General features: G+C 46.8%; 1 protein-coding gene across 6 annotated transcripts in view; it reads right to left on the reverse strand.

The window, feature by feature from the left end:
• Nucleotides 1-23,666, reverse strand: part of Kcnip1 (potassium voltage-gated channel interacting protein 1) — a 378,331-nt gene that overhangs the window by 76,307 nt on the left and 278,358 nt on the right. Inside the window, exon 1 of one of the 6 annotated variants that reach the window (XM_052759016.1) lies at nucleotides 8,411-8,597. The exons of the other annotated variants lie outside the window; for them this stretch is intronic. Within the exon in view, the coding sequence (XP_052614976.1) occupies nucleotides 8,411-8,438 (28 nt within the window). The 5' untranslated portion in view covers nucleotides 8,439-8,597. Of the gene's footprint in view, nucleotides 1-8,410; nucleotides 8,598-23,666 lie in introns of those variants that run through there. 6 annotated transcript variants of the gene reach the window in all.

Here is a 23,666-nt window from a genome sequence, read left to right on the forward strand (position 1 = left end):
GACAGGGTTGTCACACTTCCTAAGGAGGAAATCCAGCATGATGTGGTGGCTAGAAGGTCCTTTCTGGTCTTCTAATGCTGAGAATTTCCCCAACATCTTGCCCTCTGCAGGAGAAACCCTAGAGATGGGCTAAGGAACCCCCACTGACTGCATAGTGTCCAGGCATGTGAGATGGTGTTCAGGGTGAGGCAAGAGGTGTCAGGGTAACTCCTGATGTCAATATCACTCAACGTCATTCTTCCCCTTTGGTTGATGTGACGGGGGAACAATCTAACCATGTGACTCTGACAAGTTCAAGTTGCAATGACTCAAGGGGGTAGTTTAAAGACTAGAATTTTATTTTATTATTTTTTGAGACAGAGTCCCACTCCATAGCCCAGGCTTGAACTCATAATTATCCTCTGGCCTTAGCCTCCTGAGTGCTGGCACTACAGGTGTGAGCCACCATCATACCTAACTTAAAGGCTGAAATTTAAAAATCAATTATTGCAGGGTCTAATCTTGTTCTGCTAGTAACTGTGTGACTTCTGGATTCACATGTCCTCCTGAAAAATGTGGCTGGCAGCATCCTGCTGGCATAGTTTTGAAAGGCTCAGACAGGACACGAGGTATGATATTCTGAAGTTCATCTGAGTGCCTTTCCTTGATGTTTTCTCTTCCCTTGACCTTTCTGGTGCCTGAAGTAGTGATGGTGCTTCTGGGGAGGACAAGATTATTAGGACAAATGCCAGGAGGAGTGAAGAACACCGACTAAGACTCAGATTCTAAACTCCCACACTCTTGGTTTTCCAAACTAAGTCCATGAACTGCTTAACCTGTAAGGCATATGTCTTAACCATAGATCCTGGGAACAGTTGAGGACATTTGTGACAGGCTTCCCTTGTATGCAGGCTGGGAAAGAGGGCGTCCAGACAGAAGAGAAGCAGGAGAGGTATACTGGAGTATGTTTCTGGTCCTCCTCTCTCTAGGGCTAGAGTAGGGCTCCTGCATGTGGCCTTGGGACAATGGAGCCCTCCCTTGGCCCTTGGGATTTAGGATGTGCATACTGAATACTCGTCTCCTGTGCAGCTTGGTAGTGATAATGCTCCTGTCTCTCTTTTCTGCTCAGGGAGTTCTGTGGCAACAGAAGACCAGGCATGGTGAGAGAAAGTGGTCCTATCACTGTATTAGAGAGGAGATATCCCTCCAGGCATGGTCAGAGGAAGTGGTCCTATCACTGTGTTGGAGAGGAGATGCTCCTCCAGGCATGGTTAAAGGAGATGCCCCTCCAGGCATGGTGGGAGGTGATGCCCCTCCAGGCATGGTGAGAGGTGATGCCCCTCCAGGCATGGTGAAAGGAGATGCCCCTCTAGGCATGGTGAGAGGTGATCCCTCTCCAGGCATGGTGAGAGGAGATGGTCCTATCACTGGATTGGAGAGGGGATGGCCATGATAGCTGGGGATCTTCTGAAGAGGGGTTAGGAGAGCAGAGAGAGCAGACAAATCTGTAAAGGCCTTGTCATTTAATACAGAAGGTGATGGAGGGAATGATACTCTGATTCTGACACTGGTGTTGATGGCTATACCTTCCCATGGGGTTCTCCCTCATTCGTGCTAGGGACCAGTAAATTCTCTGGGAGAAGAGAATGGAGAGAAAACGCTAACCAAATCACAGAATTCCTGCACTGGTTGAGCTTATCCCAAGTATGCTAAAGTGAAAATGTCCACAGAATAGAGTCAGGAAAGAAGTCCAATTTAATTAAAATAGGGTAAAAGCGACCCTTCTAGCATGCTTGTGTTGGGCCTGACAGTTGATCCAGGAGCTACAATATGTCTGTTTTTGCTAAATGACGGCTATTGTTATTTGATGGTAGATTTGTGTCTTCTCAGGACTAGATCAGGGATCAGTTAGAGCCTCTGCTGGTGTCTGCAGCCATTCCCAGAGATGAGGACTCTGTTGTTACCATGCTTTGGCTTAGCAATGAATGTTCTATATCACACCATACATGATGAGGACTCTACTGTTACTATGCTTTGACTTAGCAGTGAATGGTCTATGTCATGGCACACATGTTGAGAGGAGACCCAGGAAGTAGAAGCTGATGTTGGGAAGAGCTGAGCTTCTCTGGGCTTCTTGAGATCAACCTATGGGGTTGGCATTGTATTTAGTACACTTTTAGGTTCCCAGTTAAAACTAAATGAACGGATGTGAAATTGCAAAGGGGTAAAAATGTGGACTATGGTACCCAGTGAGTAAAAACTGAAGTGCTTTTTGACTCTGACCCTTGCCAGTCTAAGAGTTCAGGAATGTCTTCAGGTAGGTTAGGGTGTGACACTGAGGAAGGATCCTGGTGAGGAGACGCCTAGACTCAACTGGGGGAAGGCAGACATCCTTGGCCTAGGACAGACAGGGGGTTGTGATATATGTGACACTGTAGGTTATCTGTATCAGTGTGCACGTGTGGATAAACACTCATGTGTTCCCGTGTTCATGGACATGCAGCATAGTTAAGTGAAATCACACACCACACACAAGACCCAGAGGTAGCTTACAGTGTGGTTCATACGGGTGTCTCCCACATGTGTGACTCCAGCCTTCGCTGATCTCCACCCTAAAGGCCAATTACATTATGTCCAGCATTGGGTCATTTCTTTCCTCCACCTTGTGGTTGCCATGGGAACCCTCCACTGGACCTGGCTCTGAGACGAACCACAGGAGTCTCTGTGTGGATCTCACTTGATTCTTCTGCTAAGGACATATCCTCTGAGCATCACAGGCTGTGTGCTGGTTCTGTCTAGGACATCAGTCAAAGATGGGGTGAGCACCCCCCTCTGCTGGCGGTGAAGACAGAGAGCTGCTGGGTGGGGTGGAGGGCTGATCAAGAGCATGGAGCTGCACCTTGGTGGGGTTCAGGGATCACACGAGGAGGAAACAGGATAGGAACCATCCCATCTCCCCCTCCCCCATTTCCTTGGTGTCTCTCATCTATAGACAGACACCAAACACGGTTCTGAAATCTGGGTATGTGCAGGACAGTAGCACCGGGGCAGGGACACGAGCCAGGCACCAGCAACCTGCTCCCCCTGCCTGAGGTCTATAGCTGCCACCCAGCTAGTCTACGCTGAGGAGAATCTCATTAGCTGGGCCTCTCCTTCCAGAAGCCATAAATCAAAGTGTTACGGTCTCAACCCCAACTGGCACCACAATGTAATTTACTTTTAAGCAGACAAATGAGTATTTTGTATAAAAATCATTCTCCTTTAAATATTAAGGGGGTGGGGGCTTTTCCATTTTCTTCCGTGTGACTTTTATTATGTCTTGAGGGCAAAGACTTCCAATTTCAGGATGGAAATCAATGAGAAACATGATCGAATTTCAGAAACATGGTGTTAGAGCCAATGGTTTTGAACTGTGTCCGGAATTTCAAAGGCATTCTGAGCTCACAGAATCCAGCATCCCTCCATGGTATCCTTCTGTGACTTGTGATAAGGAGTGAATTCAGCTTAAGCAAACAGAGAGAGAGGAAGAGGGAGAGGGAGAGGGAGAGGGAGAGGGAGAGGGAGAGGGAGAGGGAGAGGGAGAGGGAGAGGGAGAGGGAGAGGGAGAGGGAGAGGGAGAGGGAGAGGGAGAGAGAGGAGAGGGAGGGAGGGAGGGAGGGAGGGAGGGAGGGAGAGAGAGAGAGAGAGAGAGAGAGAGAGAGAGAGAGAGAGAGAGAGAGAGAGAGAAAGAGAGAGACTGAGACTCTGATCATTTGAACTTGGGAACCCCAAGCAACCAAGAAAAAAAGTTCAGGGTGTCTCTAGGTGATGGGCCATGGAGAGATGACACAAGAGAAAACAGGAACGGTTCTAATAGGACAAAGTTTCTCTCAAGATCAAAGTTCTGAACACAGATCAGGAAAGGCCAGATGTCTTGTTCACAGCCAGTTCTGAATAAAAGGCAAACACTCCCTGAATTGCTGGTGTTCGCTGCCCTCATCCTTGATAAAGTTTTGAAAATTTGTAAGACTCCTGGAAGCTTTCAGGAGATATCTTGCTGTAGAAACTGGCGAAAAGAGAGGAGAGACTTCTCCGGGAAATGTCATGGCCCTCCTCTCTGTAAAGCAAGATCTCAGATGTGTTCTTGACGGTTCTCTGTGCCTCTCATTTTCCCAGGGACTACATAGAGCTCACATAAGATCCAGGTCCTGCATTCTCCTTGCATCCCTCTGCCTGCCCACACCTTTGTCCGGAATCACATTGTGATCCCGCTTTGGATCCTCTATGTTTCTTGTCAGGCTTTGGGATCTTCATCTCAAGCTTTCTTCTCAGCTCCTACCAGCTCTTCAGAGTTCTGAGAAACTTTCGAGTTTCTCAACTCCTGTGACCTCTAGATTCTAAGGAGATGTAGTCTCTGGGAAGCCCTAGCAAGACTTAGTAGGAAATGTTCTGTCTGGCTCACTCCCTGTTAGGATTCAGTACGAGAGAACAGGTTTTTCCTGAGGCCTCAGGTCTTGCTGGGCAGCAATGGCCTGCAGCCACATGACCTTCTGGGCTCTGACCCTCAGTCTCAGGATGGCTGTAGCATCCCGGTTAGAGCATCCTTTCCTCTCTCCCGATGTCTCTAAACCTGTACTGTAGCTGTATGCACAACCCCATCAGAAACAACCCGTTGTTCACTAGTCATTACTCCTGGACCTTGACTACTCTAGAGATAACACTTTGGCTATCTTTATTTTCCCTCTTCAGTCAGTCGCGTTCCCAGGCAGGGAATGAAAGGCAGAATGCACAAACACCAGCACGTGTGCCTGGCTTCTGTTTTCAAGAGACTCAGAACCCAGAAATGGGGAAGACTATAAAGCCAACATAAAATACCTTAAGTACGGGCTTGGGAAGGTGGAAAGGGTTACTTATCACTTCCCTTGAGAAGTGGGGATCAATGAGAATAGGGAACAAGATAGAAAAGGGGAAGCTCTTGGGTTTCTCAGCATACTGAGAGAGTGGAGAAGGCCTCCAATAGGAAATAAAAACATAGGGTGCTGGGGGCACTGAGGGACAAGGCAACCTCAGACCTCATGCTTTCCAGGTGGGGGGGCAGCAGGCAGAGAATGTAGTGTCCCCTCATGAATGGCTGTGCTCAGAGAATGGTAAGTTCCTCGATAATGTACTAGGTATGAGGTGGGTGTGGGTGTGGGTGAATGGGGTGGGGTGGGGGACTCCGCATTGGATAAGTTTCCAAGTGGCTTGGTTCTATGGGAACTTCCCAGGACCTTGACATCACCCTGGTGATTTTTACCAAACTGGTTATCAGAGTGGCCCTGAGGAAGCTGTGGTCATGTCCACTCTGGAGAGCACTGGACTGAGAGACATCTCCACTGTCCTATCTGCTGCTCCAGACAGACAGGAGAGGAGTGGAACTCTGCTTTGTCCTACTTCCCAACCTCCAACTTACTCTCAAGACCTCATGGTGTCACGGACTAGAAGGCAAAGCCTCCACCTGTCTTAAATCTGGGTTGCTATGGCTGCCTTGTACAACAGGATACAGTGACATAGTGCGCTGCCGCCTGGGACGTCTTCATTTGTCACTTAACTGGATTTGGAGTGAGACACACTGCTGAGTATGTGTATGAGGGTGTATCCAGAGCCTTGTAACTAAGGAGGGAAGGCCTGCCCTGACTGTGGGCAACACCATCCCTTAGGCTAGGATCCTGGACTGAATAAGAAGTACCAAGAAGAACATGGAAGGAGCCCCAGCGTTCATCTCTCTCTGCTTTCTGACTGGGAACACAAGTGACCAGCCACTTCCTGTTTGTACTCCCTCTCCTTCCCAAGTTCGATGGACTTTGTTCTCTTAGACAATGAGTCAAAAGAAACCCTTCCTCCCTCAACTTGCTTCTTATCATGGATTTGGTTGTAGCAATTCAAAAAGTAATCTGCTGGTTCTGGGTTCAGCCATTTAAAGGGGACTAGTGACTTCTGCATTGGTCTCTTCAAGTCCTGAATTGCTACATAAAAAGTCCTTGGAGACTTCTGGGGGAGAGGGGCTTGGTAGTGCAGCTTCTTGGCTGTCCCTGAAAAGATGTTAGGCGTGTGACCATCTTGGACAGTGTAGTGTACATGAGACTCAACTGTTTCTCACTGTGTGCCACCAATAATGCTGCATGGAACAGAGGCATCACTCAGCTGCACTGTGCCCGTAGTTCTGAATGCTAGCCTGCAACAGACATTCTTCAAAGGCAGTTGAGCTTACAGTGACAAGAAACTGAGAGAGTCTCCCATGGGTGGTACCTGAGCAGACACCAGCTGGAAGGGAATGTGGGAAATGTCGGCTGTAAGAACATCCCAGGATATCAAAAGTAGATGTAGTCAGTTCTACCCTATCTTGGGGGTAAGCTGGAGAGAGATTGGAGATGACTCTGCCTACATAGCCTAGACTAGATTTGAACACATGATCACCAAAGGACTAAGATTATAGTCATGTGCTGTTCTGCCCAGCTTCCAGTTCATTTCTTGCACACTTAGTACGTGCATTGAGATTCATTCTGGGAAAATAGACAAACTACTCTTCATATATGCACACCATCCACCAAAGTTGTTGCCCATGACTAGGTTCCTGATAACTGGAAGACCTGAAGTGACCATGCCACTCAGGAATATTCTGCTCCATCAGCTTCAGGAAGGCAAGATGACTGAGGTCTCAGCCTTGTAGAATGAGGACCATTAGTGGGAGGCCTGTTTTGCCCTCTTCTTGTCTCACACCAGACCTCACTCCCACTCTTTGGGTCTCCAAGACCTTTCCAGAGCTGTTGTGGCAATAATCTACAAGCTTCCTTTCAAGTACAGATGTTTTTAAAATCTCCTGCCCTGTGGCAAAACCATCGGTCAATGAGCAAGATGACTGATGGGTCTGTGAGGGATGTTTCTAGAATAAGATTTTTCCCCACAGCAGGAATGTGGTAATTAAACTTTGTTACAGCGGGGAGAACAAAGTTTCCCCAAGCAGGCTGTCGGTTCTCAGTGCAATCAATATTGGAGTGGAAATAAGGTCACGATCCCAGGCATGCGGCATGCTGACTCTTCTCGTACAGAAAGTCAAGTCTCCCTTTTACTCTGACACATAGAGAGCAGACTGGACACCTGCACCTGGGGGAAGAAATCATCTACGGAGCTTTCAATGTTCCGGACAGCCATCTTTTCCTGTAGGACCTGCTCCCCTGCAGGTGGACGCAAGCACTGCTGTCAGATGGCCCTGGACCTCTTTGGTGTTGGTTGAAAATGTGTGACTTTACCCAGATGCAGTGGGCGTAGGGGACAGACTGGCTCTGACATCAGAAGCCAGACTCCAGAGGGAGTTGCCACCTACCTGGCTAGGCTTCTCTGGCCTCTTTTGCCTAAAACATCTCACTGGGCTCAGTGTGACCTACATATCAATATGAGTGTGCATTGAAAGTTCTCTATGATATAGTCCCAAAGAAACCCCAACATCAAAGAGTTAAAAAAAAAAAAAAAAGATCTTTGGTTTTTTTTTTTTTGGCCAGTGTTGGAGGAAAAGAAATGGTTTGGTTGGGTGTGTTTTGAGTTGGCTTATTTACATATATCATATTTTAAGGGTGATTTAAAAGATAATGAGGGTAATTTCCACTATACTCAATTTTTATGTGTTGACTGCAGTTACCAAGCTCATTATTTAGTAATCTTTTACTCAGCTACCATCAGGATTCTTATTTTTGTGAATATCAATGAAGTAAAGTTGATCTCAGCTCATTTTTAAATTGTTCTGAGCTTTAAATTTTAAACTGTTCTAGGCACACTCAGGAGGCAAGGCTTTATGACCCCATGGTAATTGGAGTTCCAAAGCAGGTAGTCATGAATGTATCAAAGGGACACTTTCTCACTGTAGTCCAAAAAGGCACAGGGAAAAGTTCTTTTCTCATTATTAACCAGATGTTTTTAATGCAAGTCACAGACCTAAATGTAAAAGCACAGACTCTTAGATCACCACGCGAATTAGTTACCATTGTACTCTGTCAACTAGGGGCTAAGCTGGTTTGGCCACAAGTGGTCTTGAGCGATATCTAGACCCTTGACATACAGGTAAATTGTGGACAGTATCTGCAGAAGAAAGAATAATAAGAAAATGCAGCAGCAGCTGGAAAGAATACTTTGTTTTAAGTAATATGTTTTACCCTCATTAAACGCATTAATATTCATGAGTAACAGATTATATACACATAAATTTCCTACTGTAATGACCCAGATCCACCTAACCCTCCCCTTTTCTAATAGATACTCATCATCAATGTACAGCATGCTTTTATTATGACTAGACTAGTTCTGTGTGCAGTTTATGAATGTATTACCTCTTCACAAGTGTGACTGTGATGTGTGTTCCTTCTGAGTCTTAGCTATCCTATGTCCTTTGGAATGTCACCATGGATTTGAAGCACAGTACCTGGTACATGGTTGATGCTCAGTGACATTCAACAAATGGGATAATGGTGATAACGGTGCTCAGGTGGTGTCTGGAACCACCATGACCGGACAGCATGGAGAAGGCAACTCACAGTGACCACAGATCCCAAGCTGGTCTTCAGGAGGAGGGGGCCTGAGCACAGCTTGACACCTGGGAACGGTGTCCAGGGGGCATGTAAGAGTTACCTGAAGAGAGAAAGATGTAGGCAGATGTGCAGAGGTAAGAAAATGAGAGGGACCATGCAACCTCTTCAAAAGATGCATTGCTGAGTGAGAGGGACCCTGTGGTTTTCTCTGGCCACTATTCTCTTTTCTCACTCCCCCTTCAAATGCTTTCAGTGAAAATGGTGACATTGTTGTTATATGGACCTGCTCCCAGGCCAGCCCATAAGGTCTAGACTAGGACCGTGCAGCTCTTACATGAACTGGAGAAGCTGAGGTGAGGGCATTTCTTAACAGCCTAGGAGGCCGCACTGGATATACTGATTCGTTGGTGAGAATGGCATTCTGGCAAGCATGCAGGTCATACTTCATAACCAAAATGCTAAGAACCAGAAGGGTTTTGAGTTTTGATTTTTTTTTTGTTTCTTCTTCGGAATTTGGGGTATCTGCACACACACTAGGGGATGTCGTTTAGAGGATACTGCTCACTTAACTGTGAAATGTACTTCCTGTACATCTTATACAGGTAATCTGAAAATAGTTTTATGAAGTAATTTTAAACTTTTAGTGCATGCAACAGTTTGTAGGTGTAGAATTTTCGCTTTGGGCATCATCAAAAAGTTTCAAATTTTTAAGTATTTGCATTTTGAATTAGAATGCTCATCCTGTATGGGAAAATGATTGTGTATCCAAAGGTTAAAAAAAAAAAAGATTGGGAGCAGGAATGAGAGAATGAAATTGTTCTTAAGAATACTTGGTCACCCTGTACCCTGCGTCCACATGGAGTCCTCCTGCTGCCCCCAATCAGGGTGCTCTTGGCTTAGATAAGTAGACTTGGTTTCGGTCACCTGGCCTACAGAGTTTTATATGCATTTGTGGCATGGGGCTGCATCCTCATTTTGTTGTATAAAACCCAGTCCCAGCACCAGGCATACTTAGGCAGAGCTACACGACATGACGGCGGCGTCGACAGAGAAGATGCGTTTGAGACTCAACTTCCTGTTTGTTGCTGACGTCGCTGAGTGAGCGCAGCTGGAGGTCAGCTTCTCACCACTGACAAGATGCCAAATTCCTAGTCCAGTTGCCATTCCTCTTGGGTAGTGTGGGGAGAAACCGGGCCCGGAGATGTGTGTCTTTCCTCTCCTTCTCTTGTGGCAGTTCCCCCGTGTCCTCCCTAATTCTGCCTGCCTGGAACTCCCATCTCTCCACTCCTGTGGGCACCCAGGGTGGGTGGAGGCAGGCCTCACATTCACTCCTTCATTGTCTCAGCTGTGTGACCTTGACTCCCTGAAAGCCTAAGAAGGTTCAGAATTGGCTTCCAGAATCTACCCCCATGTCTACAAGCTCTAGGAAGGCAGGGGCTGTCTCTTGTGCCTCTATTTGTTGTGCAGGGGTGAGGTGGAGTGGGTCAGAGTGGTGTCAGGGAGGGTACCCAGTTGCAGAACCACTCAGTACCCCTGTTCCCTCACCTGTAAAATGGGTCAGCCTTACTGGTTTTTCCACAGGGCATTTTAGTGATGTGAGCAGAGCTGAGGTACATAAAGGAAGTAACACAGGCCAGGCAGGAGTTAGGTGTGTGAGGGATGCTAGTCTCTCACTGTCCCAGCAGGGCACCCTCGAGTCTGACATCAAAGGTCAGGACTCATGACCTTTCGCCTCCTGTCCAGCCCACTGCTTTTCATCCTAGGTAGACAATGTTGCTTTTCCCCATGTCTGGCTACCTCAGGTAAAACCTAGTGGCCTCGGGTCTCCTGCTCTTGGCCCCCTGGAGGTCCCCCTGCTCCCAGCACAACCAACTCAGCAGTGAAAAGGAAGCTTTACCCTTTTCTTTGTGCCTTGTGTTCGCCCCTCCTCCCCCACCGCCAGGCTGCTCCCATCGGTCACCGTGACAGCCACAAACGCCTATTTATTTGGCGACTAACTTCCTGGTGGTTTAATATCCCCTTGAATTACTGTACAATCTCTTTCGAGTTATATTTGATTATTTTTCACATTTAAAAACATGAACACAATTACCCAACAATGGCACGTGCCGCTACGGTCAGGAATAAAAAAAGTGCATATGCATCTTAAGACAAGTAGTCAGTCCCTGGGAATTATGTCTCTGGCATGGAGGGAGATCGCAGTGATAGGTGCCATATAAATGCATATGAGACAATAAATAGTTACAAAGGGAGAGGATGCTGAATAATTAATCCGCCGCCTCTCCAGGAACGTTCTTTATAAATCTGTCCCCGGCGCTCATTTGTTTTTTTACGGAAGCAAATATTTAAAAGTAAAGAATAAGTAATGTCCAGGAAGGAGACATAAAAAGAAAAAAGTCAGTGGGGGGGAGGTGGAAGATTATAGATGGCGAGGCCTCTGAGACTGCTGTAACGTTCACAGATGCCATTTGCTAAGGAGGTGAGGTGGGGAGAGGGAGGAAATGCTTGTTAAGGGGAGAGTATTGGATTGGAGGCTGATCTGAGCACTTGGCGTCCTGCTTGGTTGACAGCAGAGGCTGCTTACCTGGAGTCAACTCTATATGGAGTTGGGGAAAGACAAACCTCTGGGAACATATTCATAATTCTAGAACCCACATCCCTTCCCCTGAGGAAATGGATCTTTGAGGATCTCCGGATAAGACTGGGATTTACTGTGACCCAGGTCATACTTTGGTTTAGATTTGTACCACTTAATGCCTCTGCAAGTGACTCCCTTTCGTCTCCACAGTCCTGACTGTTAGAAGGTCCTGTCCAGTAAATCCTAGAAAAGACTGTAGTCCACAGTGTCTAATAGTATCCAAGTAGTGTCCCCCCCCCTCTCTCTCACACACACACACACACACACACACACACACACACACACACACACACACACACACACAGAGAGAGAGAGAGAGAGAGAGAGAGAGAGAGAGAGAGAGAGAGAGAGAGAGAGAGCGAGCTTAAGCCGTTCTTCTAATGTGTCCTTCAGATACATTAGATGGAGTCCAACTCCCCCTCTCCCCTCTCTACATGTCCTAAATACCAGTGACATAAATGTCTATTCAAAAGTATTCAACTAGGCTTCTTGGGTCAGTCATGTTCACCTTAGTGAGAGATGGGATTGCTTTTCTCTTTGTGTATTTCAGAGTCACATTAAAAAAACCAGACACATACTTTGCTGCTCTCTCTCTGTCTCTCTGTCTCTGTCTCTCTGTCTCTGTCTCTGTCTCTCTGTCTCTGTCTCTGTCTGTCTCTGTGTGTGTGTGTGTGTGTGTGTGTGTGTGTGTGTGTGTGTGTGTGTGTGTACAAATGCATGTGCCAGCCAGTGATGGACATCAGGTGTGTTCCTCAGTCACTTCACATTTTTTGAGACGGGGTCTTTCACTGAACTTGGAGCTCATGAATTCAGCTGGATTCAGCCAGCAAGCGCAGGAATTCTCCAGTTCCTGCCTCCCCAGCAGTGGGAACGCAAGTGCACGCAGCTGTACCTGGCTTTTGACAGAGGTATTGGGGATCCCGACTCAGGACCTCAGCTTATGTGACGAGCGTTTTATTGACTGGGCCATCTCCTGACCCTCTGTGACTTTTCTTTTTATTAACGATGCTTTGGGAGCTTAAGTTTAAAGTTTTGATGAAATCTAGTTTGTAAGTAGAATTGGTGGGCTGTACAAATGTGCAAGTATTTAAGAAAACATGTTGTTGACATTTGTTTTTAAAGTTAGCCTCCTCTGAGTGTAGGATCCATACACTGCACTCCAAAGCATTTGTCTGAGAGCAGTGAAAATGCTCCTGTCCACGGAAGCCCCACGCACAAATGTCACGGTAGCTTTATCTGTGGCAGTCCAAAATGGTACAGCCTGAATGTCCATAATGAGGTGAACGGGCAGAGGAACTGTGGTGTGTCCACACAACAGGACACTGCCAGAAGTAGCCACATGTAAGACTGATCCCAGAACATGTTAGTGAGTTAGCTGGCCGGGAGGATTAGAATAATTGGTTGCATGCTGAGCAACCAAGTCACACAAAACTCTAGAGATGACCAAGTTCTCCAGGGACAGAAGCAGAGCAGCATTTACCTGTGTTGGGAGGGATGGAGAGGGGGAGAAATGCAGGAAGAAACTTTGCAGGTAATAACTGTTTTCTTACCATGAATTTGGCCTTAGGACAAAAACAAATAACACTGTATACTTTAGTAAGCACAGTTTTAAAATGAGTCAATTAGATCTCATATATTTCTTTTTTTTAACAGGAGTTTGATTTTTTGATTGTTTTTACAATTTGTTTTTTCTTATTTATGTTCCTATACATATTTAGAGGTATTTACATCAGTGCACACATGTGTTAGATGTCCACAGAGGCCAGAGAGTGCATTGAGTGCCCTGGAGTTGGAGTGACAGCATTTATGAGCCTCCTGATGTGGTTCTGGTACGTGAATTCCAGTTCCCGACAGCAGTAGGTGCTGTCAATCTCCGAGCCACTGTCCAGCGCTGGGACTTTGAATCTTTATAGGAAAGGGTCTTCAATTTATAACTCTTAGGAGCTCTTAAAATCCCATTTTTCTCTCTGATTTTCATCCATTTTCCAGCTGCCATGGAGCCATGTATGCTCTAAATTCTCAGCCTCCGAGCCTCTTCTGGCTCTTTCCCTCACTCTCATCTCCTCTTATCACCACCTCCACCTCCACCACCACCACCACCACCACCACCACCACCACCACCACCACCACCACCACCACCATCATCTTCATCATAATTATCACCCTCATTATTATCACCACCACCACTATCACCACTATCACCACCATCATTTTCACCACCACCAATACCACCATCATCACCACCACCATCATCATCATCTTCATCACCATCATTATCATAATCGTCATCACCACCGCCATCATCATCATCATTGCCATCAACACCATAACCACCACTACCATCCCCATCCCTGCCCATCGTCAGTAGTACTTTGAAGTCTGACTCACTTTGCAATGAGCTGTTTAGAGATACCATTTCCACCCAGAAGGGTTAGGAAGGTAGGCAGGGGGCAGTCTGAGTGACCTTTATGCATCAACTGACAGTCCTACCTTGGTGAAGCTGACAGCTCCTCCTTACCCTTGAGACTAGCTGTGCCTCTGTAGCGTCTGTCCCAGGCTTCCTTTGTCCCACCCACCCCTTTCCTGATTTGTCCAGAAAAGAAATGCAGGGACAGCCGCTCGCCTTTCTACTGGCTCTCTCTAATTTCCCTGCTTCCTGAAATTAAATCCTGCCGATTAAGAGAGGATCCTACTGGGGCGGAGGGGTGTGTGCTGAGCAATGCAGGGCACCCACAAACTCAGTAAGTGTCACATTGTGGATGCTCTGGTACTGAGGCTTCCTTCCTCTCTGCATTCCTCTTCCCTTCTGTTGCTCTTTCACCCCTCTTTGAACCCAGGGCCTCATACACACCACACACCAAGCAAGTGCTCTACCACTAAACCACACCCTCAGCCTACTGCTTCATAGTGGATGTGCTCAGGAGTTTCCCTAGGGTAAGCACTCGACGGTGACATTGTTGGCTTACCTCCCGGGTCATGTTCAACTTTTCTAGGCATTGTTCAAATATTTGACAAAAAGCACACACCAATTTACTTTCCATTGTGTGTGTGTGTGTGTGTGTGTGTGTGTGTGTGTGTGTGTGTTTCTGTTGTTCTATATTCTTAATGATTCTTCATTAAATTTCTCAGTTCTTGTCAGTAGGATGGCTGTAAAATTGTGACTCACTACATTTAATTACTATTTGTAGAGTAATTTTAGGTTTGTAGTAAAACTGAGCAGAAAGTGCCATGTTCCCTGGTTCCTGTGCAAACTCGCCCACATTGTACTCTGTATCGGAGAGGTGCTTTTTCTGTAACTGAGCCGATAAGCACCTCCTCAAAAGTCACGGTTTACAGCAGCTCTTTCTCAGTAGGCCACACTCTCTGGGCCACCACTGTGATGACACACAGCAGGGTTTTCTTGCCCCTAGATCTCTCATGTTCTGCCTATTCACCCCTCCTTTCCATTAACTCTGACCATTTCTAGCCTTTCTGTCATCTCTGTTTTGTCTTTTCAGACTGCCATGTAGTTGTATTTGGATCAAAGTGTGTGTGGATTTTCTGACTGGCTTCATTCACTTACGATGTGCAGTTAAGCATCCTCTGTGTCTTTTCAGGCTCAACAGCTCATACCCTTTGGCTCTGAATATTCCCGTGTCTGGGTTGCCCATAGTTCATCTATCCACTCACTCACAGAGGACATCTGGGTACTTTCAAAGGGTTTCAGTTATGATGCTGTAAGTGGTACATGTAGGTTTTATTCATGGCTGAGGCAGCATTAAATGTTTGCAGTTTACTGAGGGTAAACATCAAGGAGCTGGATTGCCGGGATGTATGGGAAGGGGGTGTTAAACTTTTTGTGGGGAACTCTGGCTTCCAAAGTAGCTATGCAGGTCTGCATCTCGATCAGTGAACGGGACACCCTGTCATCTCACGTTCTCATCTTGCCACTGTCAGTGGTTAGGGCATTCTAAGGACTGTTGGTACCTCAGTTGCCTTGGTGAATCCCTTAGCAACACGAGAGATGGAAATTCCTGTCTCACGCTTGCTCTTCATCTGTGTATCTTCTCTAGTGAGCTGTCTAGATCTTTTGTTCATATTTGAATTAAGTAGCTCCTTTTGTTGCTGTTGAATTGGAAGAGTTCTTTGTATGTATTGGAAATAGCTTTTTATTAGCTGTGTTTTCTACAAATGTCTTCTCCCGACCTATGCTTGGTCTTCGTGTATTTTCTCAGAAGCTTTTCAATTTTAGTGACGTCCCACTTACAAATTCTTTCTTTCTTAGATTTTGCTCTGATGTTGTAGCTAAAAAGTCACTAATGTGCTCAAGGCTACCTATATTTTCTCTTTTGTTACCTTCTAGGAGATTTTGGTTCTGAACTTTACATTTAGGTCTCTAAGTTCATGATCTGTTTGGAGTTAATTGTTGTGGAGTGAGTGAAGTCTGTGTCTAGATTTTTTTTTCTGCATGTAGAAGTCCAGTTGCTCCAGTATTATTTGGGGAAATGATCAACTTTTCTCCACTGCTGCTCTTGCTCCGTTGACATTTACATAGTTCTTCTTCTCGGTGTTCCCTTCTGTTCACTGAGCTACTTCTCATTTTGTCCCTCAAAAATACCTTAGTGTCGTCACCATTGCAGCTTTGTAGGAAGTCCTGGACCCTTGTAGGGCCAGTCTCCAATTCTGTTCCTCTTTAATACAGAGTTGGGTGCTCTGGGTCTTTTATTTTCCCACAAAACCTTCAGAAATCTGTCGATGTTCACAGAATAGCTTGCTGGGGTCGCATAGAGCCTACACATTCAGCTGTGAAGAATTAACATCTTCTCACTCATAAACACGGAGCATCTCTTCATCTATTTAATTCTTCCGTGTTTGCATCAGCGCTGGACAGCTTTCCTCGTGTAGATTTTGTCAGACTTACACTTTCATTTTTGGGGTGCTGCCATAGTGGTAAGGGGTCCCATGTGTTCATTCTTGGCGCACAGACAAGCAGTTGGTTTTGGGGTGTTAGCCTGTGAACTTGCAACTTTAGTATCTTCATTTTTGTTTCTTCCTTTGATTCTGTTCCAAAGATAAGCATGTGGTCTGTGAGCAGTGATGGCTCTGATTTCTCTTTATCCCCCGCCCCCATGACCTTGGCTGGGTTTCCAGAACAGCATGGAAAAGGATCGGTGAGAGGGGACATTTTTAGGTTGCTCTTGACCTTGACAGGAGAGCTTCTAGCTTCTCAACACAAATATGATGTTAATCATGATTTTTTTTTTTATAGATTTTTCTTTATCAGGGCAAGAAAACTTCCTTCTATTCCTAGCCTGCTAAGAGTCATTTAGGTTTATCGTGAATAGATGTTGAATTTTTGTCAAAACCTTTTCCCACCTCTATTGATAGGTTTCTTCTTATGTTGATGTGATGGATTGTATTAATGATTTTTGACAGTTGAATCAGCTTGACACATCAGGAGTAAGTCTCATTTTACTGAAGTGTATATTTCTTACACATTGTTAGGTTCAGTTTATTAATATTTTGTTAACTACATGCCTGAGAGATACTGGGCTGTAGTTTTCTTTTCTGTTAATGTCCCTGTCTGGTTTTGATATTAAGGTGAGAACGACAAGAAATGTTTTTCCTTTAATTTCATATTCTGAAAAGGATAAGAGGAGATTCATTTCTTTCTTAAATAGTAGGATTAGCCAGAGAACCCATCTAGGTTGGCCGTTTTCTATATTGCAAGGTAATTTTTTGATTCAATTTCTCGACAGATAAAAGTTAATTGATGTTGTGCATTTCTTTGTACATGAGTTTTGACTCATTTTATCTTTTAAAGAATCAGCCCACTTTATATAGTTTATCAAATCTGTGGGCATGAAGCTGTTCACAATATTTTCATTTTTAGTACATCGTGTGATCTGTAGAGAATCGTTTCTGATGTTATTAACCGGCGCCTTTTCCCGCTTCTTTCTTACTGCCCTGGCTGTAAGCCTGCTCCTTTTACTTACTTCTTCAAAGAATCAGTTGTGGATTTCATTAATTTTCTCGTGTTGACTTCCTGTTTCCAATTTACCTGATGTATCATTCAATTTTTATTATCTCTTTCTTTCTGCCTTCTAGATTATTGATATTTAATTTTTTTTCTAAGCCATACTCAGTGTTACAAACTCTCTTCAAATCGTCGCCTTGGCTGGGCTGCAAGCATTTTATAACTGTGTTTTCACCTCACTTTAGTTCAAAACAGTTGTCAATTTCTCTTGAGAGGCGCTTTTGGACCCATGCGTTATTCAGCCAAGTGTTGTTTAATCTTCCAGCATTTAGGGATCTTCCAGGATTTCTCTGATATTGATTTTTAGTTTAATTCTAGGCTGGCTTGGGAACAGACGTGGTATGATTTATATTCTTTTAAATGTGTCCAGAGGTGTCTTAAAGCCCGGCATGTGACCTTGTGCCTGTTTCGTGTGAGTGGGAAGGATGTGAAATCTGTGCCTGTGGGGTGAGTGGTCCCCGGCAGTCCATTGCACCCCGCTGGATGAACAGCGTCCTTCAATTCGACTCCCCTGCCTTGTTTCTCGTGAGGATCTGGCCATTTGTGGGAGACAGATGTTAAAATTTCCAACCGGAGCAGTGGGTTTGCTGCTGCTTGTGTTTTGATGCTCTGTTGTTGTGCACACACTCCTTGGAGGCATCTGTCTTTGCCTTCTTGGATACTGAGCCTTCGTTATCACACCACACTCCCCTTTATCTCCGATAACTTCCCTCGTTGGTCTGAAATCCACACTAGCCACTCCTGCTTCCTTGGGTCACTGTCAGTGGGATGCCTCCTTCACTCTTGGTCCTCTTTAATCTCCATTCAAAGCCTGCTTGAGGCAAGTTTGTGACCTGGTAATGGAGAGGGTCCTCCTCCCTAACATGCTCCCAGAACCATGAATGTCCCATGAGGAGCCAAGGGTCTAATGCTTGATGGTCTAATGCCCATGCTTTGAGGAATGCTGATCTGTGGCTTCTTGTCACCAGAGTCAGTGATACGAACCTTGGGTCAAGCACGACAATCACAATGGGCCTTACAGCAGAAAGGGCCACTCCATGCTTCTTCCTAAGGGAGCTGTGCAGAAGGGGCTGGGCTCAACTCAGGTCTTCATGGCCTTCCTTAGGGCTTGGAGACTTCTGTTCACATCTCCTCCACTCAGTGCTGGGTCCTGTTAGACTAGTCACTCCTGAAAGGCTCCCAAAGAACTGCTTAAGGTTCAGGGACAAAGCCCTAAGCTGAAGGCTTTAGAGAGCCCCTGGGAACAGTGATGGGCGTGCCCTATATCCTTAAAACACGAGGAAATGAATTTGCACAGTGCTTTAAGGAAGATCCCCCTCCCTTTTATGCAAGATACAGCTCTGCTCTGGTCCCGACCAAGGTCATGAGTTTGTTGTTCATAGAGAACATAGGTTGAAAGAAGGGTTAACCCCAGTTCTGGAAAGCTGGAGAAAGCCTGGGACACACACACACACACACACACACACACACACACACACACACACACACATCTGGATGCCCCTTGCTCCTAGAAGACACATCTTAAGCCTCTGGTAGTCCAGTGTCAGCAATCAAATGTCACTTGGAAACTTGGCCCTACAAAAAATGCCGTAGTTCAACCCTCTCTACTGCTTCCACACTGTTAACTGGAGCCTAAAACTTGTCCCCATTGGTTGGAACCTTGGTGTGAGGTGATGGGTGTGAAAGGTGATGGAGAGGGCGGCAGAACCTGGAGGAAGTGACATGGCCGGTGGGATGCCATGAGTTTGGAAACGGCTGAGGCTGCATGCCATTGAGGATGAGGGCCTTCCAGAGCAGGGCTGATGAGGATGAGGCCTCAGAAAATGTCTTGTCCCCTCCATTCCATGCTAGGAGGTCTCAGCCAACTGCAGCTGCCCAAAGAAGCTCCTCAGAGTCAATGTGGTGAATCGTGGGAAGATGCCGTACCCCAGTGGAGCGGGCAGCCCAGTGCAAGCCACATGCACAGACATCAGGGCCAAGTATTAGAGGCCACCAGCCATCCCTCTGTCTCCCCAAGCCAAGGCTAGGAGCCCTCAGTGGGACCCCTAGGCTCAGCATCACCTTCCGATCCAGAGAAATCTCCCCTGGGACAGAAGCCCATACTGACACTCGCCGCCCCAGCAAAGTTGAGATACTATGAAGCAATGGTGTCTTACTGTGGCGACTTTTGCTCCCACACCTCCAAATGTGTCATCACACAGCCCTCTCGACTGCTCGAACCTGACTTACCTGCAAGAGAGAACACAGAAGGGTGACAGCCATGTTCCCCTGGGACCAGAACAGCCTCTGGAGTTGAGCTGGTGCAACCCCTTGAATCCAAGCTAAGTTGGGTGTGGCAGAGCTCTCCTCATCAGGGCAGGGGCCAAGCAGGATCTGCCACCTGTCTTGACCTTGACCAAGTCAACAAGCCGAGAGTGATGTCATGAGACACCAAGGCAAGGTCAGAGAAGAGGCTCTTCCCAGGGTATAGGGCAGCAGCCATTGAGAAGAGGGGACCAAACTGCCACAGTAGAAAGGCGTTTCTGGAGAGCTACAAGGTGGGGTTAAGTCAGGTTTGCTTGTTTTCTGTTATCAAGATCAAGATACATTCATGGTTTTAGTAACAGGTCATTGTTGAATTTTAAAAACCTCTACATAACTGCAAGCCAAAAGGAATGAGCAACGCTGGGTGGAGTTTAGTCTTCTTTTGAAGACTTGTCCCACTTTTCACTTGCATAGGAAGCAGTCTCAGTCCATCCTATGGCGGGCTTACCTTTTCCTACGGGCTGTTTCTCTTGTCTGAGATTCCCAGGCTGGGCTTCACAGTCCTCCAGTTCAGAGGGCGTGTTGGGATGCTACAAAAGACAGATCTGGGAATTCTCCATAAGGAAACCTCTCCCCATCCATCTACAAACATGTCTGGTACACACTGGGAGACTTTTAGCAAACTGTAGCCCTCATGTCATAGTCCATGTCCTTGTGCATATGCAGAATAATGAACCTTGTCACAACCTCAGAGCTGGTAGGACAAGTTCTCGGTCCGCAGTTTGCTGGATAGGACTCACTTTAAGTCACTATATCTGCCTGCAATTTGAGAACACCAGCCATCATTCATGGACACAGAGCAAATGTCCATAAGACAAATGTCCTCAATTCAAGATGGCAGCTCTGGTACAGTCACTTAGATTTAATCACAGTCCCACAGCCTGCTAATGTTGCTCTTACACTATGCTGGCTTAGGCAATGTTCTTTCCTGAACTCCTCCTTACACAGTTGACATGCTAATCAGCATCGTGATTCTGCCCATCGCTTCCCGGCGATTGGACCATTGTCTGTGTCTTGTATGACGAAGCAAGATCTACCTGGTTCTCGTGCCAGCTATATATGAGTCTCTTTTGGCACCACTCTGTTCCCCAGTTCCATAGTGAACCCATTAGCAAGTCCTGCTGGTCCTGTTTCCTGGAATTCTCTGGAATGGACTGTTGCTAGCTTACTCCAGCCCCCCACCGGGGAAATTGTCACCTAACAACCATCTTGGACCATGAAATACAGCCAGAGATGATGCCATCAGATGATGGAAGAACCCAAGATCCCTCAAGATCTCAAGAAGCTGCCACACCAGATCCATACCAACCGCTTCCCAATTCCTTTTATGTATGAGAGGAATAAACTTCTATGTACTCCCAAATAACTTTGTCAAGGGAGGGGAGGTTTGACTATGCACAGCTAAACGTTATCCACCCAAGTCCCCCGAGGCACAGAAAGGGATCTGATCCACAAATAGGAGCCCTCTGCCAAGACATGCCTGACTTCTTGATTTAGTGTGACTGAGACAGGAGGGGTGGAAGGCTCCACAGGTGACACTGAACCAAGGGATGTGCAACCTCGGAAGCCTCAGGTGGCCCAGCAATTAACACTGCCCAGAGCACAAACTCTGTGGATGCACCTGGATACATAGAGAGGTTCCATCACTGGCCAAGGCAGCCGTGGTGGTTTGAACAAGAATGGCCCCATAGGTTCAAATAAATCTGAATGCTTAGTCATCAGGAAGTGGCACTCCTGAGAAGATAAGGAGCTGTGGCCTTGTTGGAGGAAGTGTGTCATGCGGGGGTGGGGGTGGGGGCAAGCTTTGGGGTTTCAAAAACCCAAGTCAGTTCCAGTTTCTCTTCCCACTGCTTATGGATCCAGATGTAGAACTCTCGGCTCCTTCTCCAGCACCATGTCTGCCTGCAAGCTGCCATGCTCCGCGTAGTGATGAGAATGAACTGAAACGGTAATCCCGCCCCCACAAACTGCTTTCTTTTCTAAGAGTTGCCCTGGTCATGGTGTCTCTTCACAAGAACAGAACGCGGATGAAGACAGCAGCTCGGAGAGCAGAGCAGGTAGGATTCAAACTCAGGAAGAAGTCTGGCTCCAGAGTCCTGCCCTCAACCGCCAACAACCTGGAAGTGTGTTCTTTGTTATTTTTTTCTTTTCGGGCCTGGGAGATGGCCCGGTGGGTAAAAACACTTGCTGGGTGAACCCGGTGGCCCGAGTTTAAGCCCCAGAACTCACTGTGGAAGGAGAGAAAAAGCTGTCCAAATCTGTGCTCCATATGGGTGCCATGGCAACAGCTCCCCTACACTAATAAAAGCAAACATTAAAAAAGACTCCAACAGATTGATGTTTTGTTTGTAACAGTGATTTATGAACTGCCAATTCTGTTTACAAACTGACTCTCATTTACAAGACAGAAATCCTAATGGGGCCAACTCTTAAGCTTGTTTTTGGTGTAGTGTGGATGAGGTCGTCTAAGTGGACCCTAGACAGCTGTCGCCAGGCATGGCTGGAGAAGCAGTTGGGCTGTCAGTTTGGAAGGAAGTAAAGATCGTCTGAGTAAAGATTGTCTGAGCAGAAGGCTCTGGGTTTCTTACGGCGTCAGTAGCAGCATCAACCACGGACAGAGAGGAAGATCCAGACCTTAGCCAAAAAGAATCTCGGGTGGAATCTTTTGAAGAAATAGAAGGTAGGTAGTCTGCAGCTGCGGCACAGGTGTTGGACCCTAGAGAAACCTGACTTGGTCCTGAAGTGCTCCTCTGTGCCTGGGCCTCCAAGCCTTCTCCAGGCTGCTGCTGCCCTCTGCTGGTCGTTACTGTAATTGGCACACGTCTGGCAGAGCAGGGAGTTGGAAGGTTCTTGGAGGCTCCCTGGATGCCTCCCTAGGGGATGAGGCACCTACAGGCCCTGCCATCCTATGGTGAACAGTTGCATGAATTTTCAGGGGCTGAAGGAAGAGTTTATGGTTTATGTACGGCCTGTCTCCAGGAACTATACTACTTTGGGCGTCAGGAGCGGAATGAAGAGAAGCCTGGATTGGTGGACCAACAGGAGGAGAAGGAAGGCCTAGGAGAGGTGCCCAGAGTACTTCATTATCACCTTTAACCTTAGCCTCTACATCCTAGAGCAATGGCTACTAATAATGGTTTCAGAATCTACCACTCAGAATGGCAACATAACCTCCTTCCCATTGCTGTTAGGTCAAACTTCCTGATGGGTCTGTGACTCTAACACTGCATGTGTGAGCTTGGGGGGGCTACCAGGTCCTTCCGGAGGGGCTGCTTGTCCTGTGTGCATTTGGGACACTCCAGCTGGTAGCTGTGAATGAGAGGACTCCAGGACTCTAGGCAGGTGGTCTAAGGCACACTCGAGCATCAGCACCAGGACTGCACAAGGCCATCAGCAGACCAGGGATGCCTAGACCCTCCTCCCCACTCTCCTGACTTGAAGCCACCTGGCTGCCCCCCCCACAGGACAGGTGACCTTGGTCTCTGAGGCCTGTTAGTGGTGGTCTGCTCTCTGGAGTGCATGCTGTAATCTGGAAGACCCCTGAGCCCAGCTTTCATCTCTCTGGGAAGCACTTCTCCCTGGAGCCTTCATCTCCAGGATACTTCTCTCTGCCTTGAGCTGAACCAAGATGGGAGAGAACACAGCTCGTTTCCAGGGTCCCAGGCTGGCTTATTAGAATTGATGTGTTCAACAAATACTTATGGAATGCCTGTTCTGAGCTCACCATCCAGGGGGCTGACGGTCAGGAGGACAAAACAGGTGGCCTGGTAGCCTTGTCAGAGATGTTCATCCAGAAAAGGGCAAGGGAGGGAGGAGCTATGATGCTAAAGAGTGTGAAAGTCGGGGGCCAGTAAGAGTGTGGTGAGAAGCCTCTATGGAGACTACACTGGCGACGGCTCCAGTATGTGAAAGGCCCCGGATCGGGGTATGGATTCACATTTGTGGACGGTCAAGCAGGCCAAGTGGGCAGGGTGAAGTCAGTGAGCTGTAGAACAGGGGTGCTGGGGAGCGTGGGTGTTGAGGACAGCATGGGGCCTGCGCCTTTTATTCTGAGTGAGAGAGAAAGCAATAGAGGGGTCCTGAGCAGAGGGGGGCATGGTCTGCCTTGCTTGGCAGGTACCCCATTGTTGATTGACTGAAGTTAGACTGCACCCAAGCTTCTTAAACTGTAAGTTGTAGCCCCATATGAAGT

The sequence above is a fragment of the Peromyscus californicus genome, unplaced genomic scaffold (genome assembly GCF_007827085.1).
Source record: "Peromyscus californicus insignis strain IS unplaced genomic scaffold, ASM782708v3 Scaffold_3__1_contigs__length_106647218, whole genome shotgun sequence".
In the NCBI taxonomy this organism is placed as follows: domain Eukaryota; kingdom Metazoa; phylum Chordata; class Mammalia; order Rodentia; family Cricetidae; genus Peromyscus; species Peromyscus californicus.